General features: G+C 45.3%; 1 protein-coding gene across 1 annotated transcript; it reads left to right on the top strand.

The window, feature by feature from the left end:
* Positions 1–3092: 3092 nt before the first annotated feature.
* TAS2R38 (taste 2 receptor member 38) lies at positions 3093–4100 on the top strand. The gene has a single exon (XM_054564661.1). It carries the CDS (start codon positions 3093–3095, stop codon positions 4098–4100), a length of 1008 nt encoding a protein of 335 aa, XP_054420636.1.
* Positions 4101–6696: the final 2596 nt, after the last annotated feature.

Here is a 6696-nt window from a genome sequence, read left to right as displayed (position 1 = left end):
TTTTGTGTGATGGCTCTGGTAGTGCTTAGTTGTCTTTAACTTCATTCAAAACAATTTTGTTAGATTGTATTGTGGCAGCTGTCACATCAGCATGTATTTAAAAAACTTATCAAAATTGGTGAAATTTTGTGTAGCCATTTTAATATTGAAGATGGAAGAAAATGTGCAACATTTTCAGCATATTATGCTTTATTATTTCAAGAAAGGTAAAAACACAACTGAAACACAAAAAAAATATTTGTGCAGTGTATGGAGAAGGTGCTGTGACTCATTGAATATGTCAAAAGTGGTTTGTGAAGTTTTGGTACTATTGACATTTTGACCAAATAATTCTTTGCTGTGGGGCTGTCTTATGCACTGGAAGATATTTAGCAGCACCCCTGGCCTCTACCCACTGGAAGCCAAAAGCAGGAGAGAGCCGACATACTGAAAATATCCAAATCAATAGCTATTGGTGAAAATGAAAAATGTGCCTTTTATTTTATAGAAAAAACTAAGCAGACTTTTTGGGCAACTTAACACATACCACAAAGCCTTATCCATTCCTCCATCCACAGACATTTAGGTTGTTTCCACATCTCGGCCATTGTGAATAATGCCACGATGAATACAGGAGCACTGACGTCTCTCTGAGGTACTGACTCCATTCCCTTTGGATATACACCCAGAAGAAGGGATTGCAGGACCCTATGGTATTTCTATAACTAACACTTATTGATTAGACAGCACGCGCCAAGCACAATTGCAAACATGTTACCTGTGTCAACTCAGGTAAGCCTCCCAACACTGAGCAGGTGTTATTTTGACTGCCATCTCCATTTGAGAAGAGATGAATGAAGAAGACATCACTTGCCGAGGTCCCACAGAGAGGAAGCTCAGGGTCAGGCCTTACCCCTCGGGAGCCAGGTTGCAGACCCCAGGTTCTCCACGCCGAGTGCCCCTCCTCTTGGGGGCTTTGTGGCACACTGAGCACACTCAGAGCGAGCCAGCTTCCCAGACTCGGCACTGTGAGGGGCCTGCAAACAGGGCCGAAGCAGCAGGAGGCTGCGCGAGCAGGTGCACAGAGGTGAGACAGCACCATCCACGAGAGGAAACGTCACTGGGCAGCAGAGTGCAGCAAGACAATCCAGCTTCTCCTCTCCTCTTCGTTCATTCCGTAGAATAGATGAGGGAGTGAACAAAGCATGAAGGACAATAATAAAAGAACTGGGAAAGTGCATATAGGTGTACGAGTGAAAAGAGGCACCAACCAGGGGAAAATATGACAAAACAACATCCTGTTCAGGAGTGTCTGACCTGTGGCCTGTGGGCCACAGGCTGCCCAGGATGGCTGTGAATGCAGCCCAACACAAATCGTAAATTTACTTAAACTGCTATGAGAGTTTTTTTGTGATTACCTGTCACAATGTATTCAATGTGTGGCCCAAGACAACTCTTCTTCCAGTGTGGCCCAGAGACACCACAAGGTCGGACCCCCTGCCTGATCGGTTCTCTAATCTCTGTCGAGTAACTAGCCAGGATCCTTCCTAGGGCTTGCGGAAGGGAACATGAAATCAGTCCATGCTCCCTTAGAGAGCGAGGGGAATTAGAGACTCTGGAAAGACAGGGCTCACCAAGTCCTTGGAAATGTTTCATAGGGGAGAAAGCCAGACTTTGGAAATTGCAGCCAAGTATAATCTTTAGGAATGTTAAGAATATCCTAGATGTAATCCTAGAGAATGTTACACATCACAAATGCCTCATTTGTGAAAATGTCATTCATTTAAAGAATATTTACGGAGTACCTGTTCTGCGCAGTGAAGCTTCACGAAGCTTATGTCTTAGTGGGGGTGGATTTAGGCAGCTAGTAAATGAATATATGCAGAAACATACAGCAAGTGACGTGTGATGGGAAGCCCCCAGGTGTGGGTAAGGAACGCCATTCATGGGATGTTCAGGGAAGGTCTGTCTGAAGGTGACTTTTGAAGCGACCTTCTGAGAAGAAAGGGAGACACAGGAGTACGTACAGGATAAGCACTCAGTGAAAATGAATGGGCCTGAGGTTGTGGGGCAGGGTGCCTGGTGAGTTCACAGAGCGTGCAACAGGTCCATTTGGCTGCAGTGGAGTGAAGGATGAAGCGAGGACCACAGACAACACCTGAGAAGGGAGAGAGGCCCTGATTATGTATGTGGGACCTGCGGGCCACGGTAAGGACTTAGCTTTAATCGTAAGGAAGATGAGAGGCTCTGAAAGGTTTGAATGGAGCAATGGCATGACCTTACATTGTCACAGGATCACTATGGCCGCTTTGTGGGAATGGACTCAAGGAGTGGGCTGGGGAGCAGAGCGAGCCATAAAAGGCTCCTGCAATGATCCAAGCCACATGGTGCCCCCTGCCCTCTCCCTTCATGGCCAGGTGGGAGTCTGGTTCATGGTAACACTCCCCTTGCCAAGCACAGTGCCTGGCATAGCAATGATGTCTGAATGACATCTCTGACAATGGCAGTCATAGCAGTCATACACTGGTGCCGGGGAAGGAAGCATGTACTCGTCCGTATTAGAAACAAAGTCTGTGATCAGAGTCATGCGCAGAGGTGATAGAAGGCATGCAAATTGAAACCATAGTTTCACCATTTCAAACCGTAGTTTGTCGAGACATATGTTTTGCCTGCTAGCCATTCCCTTGAAACTCATAAGCAAATCCTAGTCTCTTCTCCACCTCTGCAGGTGCAGATGGGCACGCAAAGTAGGGCTTGGGTAATGGAGCCTGTCTTGTTTGCATTGCGCTGCTGAGCCATAGCCCCCTGAGCAGGCACCAGTGTATGACGGCTATGACACCTAGGTCTCTTAAAAGCTTCTGCATCACCCAAGAGATACAACCGCCCTTCCTCTACTCTTACGATGAGACTTTGTGTGTATCCGAGAGGTATTCTAAAGAAACAACATCCCTCTAGCTTTCCTGTCAGAACTTTCTATGCATTCACTTGAGTGTAGATCCCAGGCAAGAGCCAAATGCCTTGTGAAGGAAAGGTCCTGGCTGAGAAAAGACATTCCATCCTCCCTGCTGTGAGGACTGTGTGAGTCTTAGGTTGGCCAAGTAAGAAGCCACATCATGTGGATGCTGACTCCTGTCATAACTGTGTCCTATGAAGTCAAGAGTCTATTTCTGTTCCTTTCAGTCCTGGAGTTTGCAGCTGGTATCCTGGCCAACACCTTCATTTTCTTGGTGAATTTTCGGGACATGGTGAGGAGGCGACCCCTGAGCAACTGTGACCTTGTTCTGCTGATTCTCAGCCTCAGCCGGCTTTTCCTGCATGGGCTGCTGTTACTGGATGCCATCCAGCTTACCCTGTTCCAGAGTATGAAAGACCCACTGAACAGCAGCTACCAAATCATCATCATGCTCTGGATGATCACAAACCAAGCTGGCCTGTGGCTCGCCACCTGCCTCAGTCTCCTCTATTGCTCTAAGATTGTCCGTTTCTCTCATGCCTTCCTGCTCTGCTTGGCAAGTTGGATCTCCAGAAAGACCTCCTGTATGCTCCTGGGTGCTGTCCTTCTCACCGGTGCCTGCACTGTCATGTGCTCTTGGGATTTTTTCAGTAGATCGCAAGTCACAGCCACAACTACGCTATCCATGAAGAACAATTCAGAACATGACTTGCAAATTGAAGAACTTCGTTTCTTTCATTCCTTCCTCTTCTGCAGCCTGGGGTCCCTCCCACCTTTCTTGTGTTTTCTGGTTTCTTCTGGGGTGCTGATTGTCTCCCTGTGGCGCCACATGAGGACCATGAGGGCCAAGACCAGGGACTCCCACGACCCCAGCCTGGAGGCCCACATCAAGGCGCTCAAATCCCTCATCTCCTTTCTCTGTGTCTATGTGGTGTCATTTTGCGCTGCCCTCATCTCGGTGCCTTTACTGGTGCTGTGGCACAACAAGGCCGGGGTCATGGTCTGTGTGGGGATAATGGCAGCTTGTCCATCAGGACATGCAGCCATGCTGATCTCAGGCAATGCCAAGCTGAGGAGAGCTGTGGACAGCATCTTCCTCTGGGTTCAGAGCAGCCTAAAGGTAAGGACAGACCACCAGGCAGACCCCAGGACACCATGTCTCTGTTGAGAGTGGGCATGAAATGGGGTCTTCATGAATACATCTCTCACTGTTCAGAAGCCTATTCCAATTTCTTCTGCAAACCATAACTGAGCAGTCTCTTCGTTCTACATCAAGGGACTCCCTCACAGAAGAATAAAATAATAAAGCTCTATATATGGCCTAGACAGGTAGAATGACAGTAGTTCTCTAGGTTTCTTTTGATAAAATTCACTAAACAGAAAGGTGAGGTACTCAGTATAAATGCTTTGTATGCTATAGCTTATTAGTGCTTTGTAGGAGCCAAACCATGAGATAATCAGGTCTTCTGAAATAACATCTAATTCTCAAGATAACATGGCTGTCTTTTCACATGACTGCTGAACCTATTTCTTAAAATAGGTGCTAGCATAATGTTTGAAAATATTCACCATTATGGCAATTACTTAATCCTCCTCTAGTTCTACAGTTTTATAAGATATAAAAAAACAAATTTGGAAGAACAATTACGTTAGCATTAAGAGGTACTTCATTAAGACTTCCACAGGAACCAGAGGATAGGGGTCATTTAGTCTGAAAACACACTGACTCAGATGCACACTCAACTTGCTGTACCGTGGTAGGCGAGGGGGTAAGAGAGGCAGACCTCTACTCAGTAGGCTCTCTGGACACCAGCGCTTTGTCCAGAGCTGAGCGCTTCTGGCTCTGCTCCATTGGCCCTTGAAGGCAGTATTTCCCGGGTACCAAACATTGGACAATTTAGTTGGGGAACCCTCCAAAACAGCCTAGCTAAAAGGCATGTTTGTAGCAATTCAGCATTCTCTTTCTGCCAGTACAGGAACCTAGCCATAGACTTTCCTCAAATCGGATCCTAAAAGGCTCTGTAGAGAAGAAGGTGTACCAGACATATGAGGTCTGTCCAGAAAGTGTCTAGCCATGTAATATGAAAAATAGAGACATTTATTGAAGAAAACACAAGAAACTTTGTACATAGGACAATGATGCTTCAGTTCCCTTCAAAGTAGGCACCTTAGGCTCTCACACAGTTCTCCCAATTGCCATCAGCTGCCCTGTTGTATTTTCTTGAATCTCATTGACTATCTGAAGTCTCTTTCCTTCCAAAGGTGATTTTAGTTTTGGGAAAAGCCAGAAGTTGCAGGGCATCAAATCTTGGCAGTAGGGAAGCTGAGTCATCTTGGTGATTTGATGTTTCTCCAAAAAACTTGTGACGAGACGTGCTGCATGAGCGGGCACATTGTCATGATGAAGCTGCCAATCACAGGTTGTCCATAGCTGTGGCCTTCTGAGTCATCTGAATAGTTTCCACAAAGGAATGTTCAAGCTTAACACAAAATTTGATGCAGATTCATTGCTCTACTCACTTAGTCATTTTGAATGTGACAGCCACACAGTATACATGCTCACTCAATGGCGTCGACTGCCACCACTGACCAGTACAGTGAAGTCATCACTGTTCACACAAGCGCATACCAGTCCACTCTCCTTTGCTGCCAGATTACATCAATGTCATGCAAACCGCTCTCATTATATTAACAATGGCTGAACTTTTTCCATGCAGACCTTGTAGATCTTGATAAACTTCAGAGGCATAGCAAGGTCTTCCACAGTGTCTCCTACTCCTGCCAGCTGTGGGTGCTGATATAGAACTGCCTCCTTCTCTCAGGCACCTAGCCTTGATAAATCCAATTCCTCCTCTTGGTTTCCCCAAATATTCCTTTTTGTCACCTCCAATAGCTATGAACTACAACTTCATCTTTCCTTGATGGACACCAAAGTTGTTCTACGTTTCCCTTAAAAGGTAGTAACCCCAACTCTTGGCTGCACGGTAAAATCTCCTGGGAAGCTTTTAAAAATCTCAATGCCCAGGTGCCATACTAGGTCACTGGAATGGGATCTCTGGAGGTGAGACCCAGGCACCATTTTTAAATCTCCCCAGCTGATTCCAGGGAGCAGCTGAAGTTGAGAACCTCTGTTCTAGATGCCCTTTGCCTTGACCTGGATGAGGGGACCCTTATAATTCCACTTCCACCTTGAATACTTGGAGGAGTAGGATCAGAAAAGAAAAACATTAGAGGGCATCTTTATTGTGTTTTCCTCTTTTTGCATAAGTTGTCTCTGGAAAGGTCTCCACAACATTTTACTGCTCTCTGTGGCTTTATGTTTAACATTATATTTTGATACAATTTCAAATTTATAGAACACTTGCAAGAATTCCTGTATACCTTTCACCCACACTTGCCCATTACTTACATTTTGCTCCATTTTCTGTCCTCTTCCCTCCCATCCCATGTTGATATCTCCAGTTCCAACCCAATTATATACAATTTGCTTTAGTCTTCCCTTTTTACATATTTTACTTCCCTTCTCTAATCATGAGAAATATCTCCCATTAAGGCTCAATATATTTGCTTATTTACTAAGAACCAACAAGAAGTGCTTTCAGAATTGCTATCCTACAACACTGCAAAAAGCAAAATGGCCAACTAATGTTTAATGTTTGTTGACAGCAATTTTTCATTCTTAGGTAAAACAAACATACAGCAAAATGCACAGATGTTAAATGTATAACTTGGTGAGGTTTGATAATATATCCAGGCATGTAACC

Source organism: Pteronotus mesoamericanus, unplaced genomic scaffold (assembly GCF_021234165.1).
Source record: "Pteronotus mesoamericanus isolate MK-2021 breed Mesoamerican mustached bat unplaced genomic scaffold, CSHL_Meso_final scaffold_85, whole genome shotgun sequence".
NCBI lineage: Eukaryota > Metazoa > Chordata > Mammalia > Chiroptera > Mormoopidae > Pteronotus > Pteronotus mesoamericanus.
This window is presented reverse-complemented; position numbering and strand designations above follow the sequence as displayed.

Coding starts and splice junctions, on each gene's coding strand:
- TAS2R38 (XM_054564661.1), top strand. CDS start 3,093: ATGTGGATGCTGACTCCTGTCATAACTGTGTCCTATGAAGTCAAGAGT.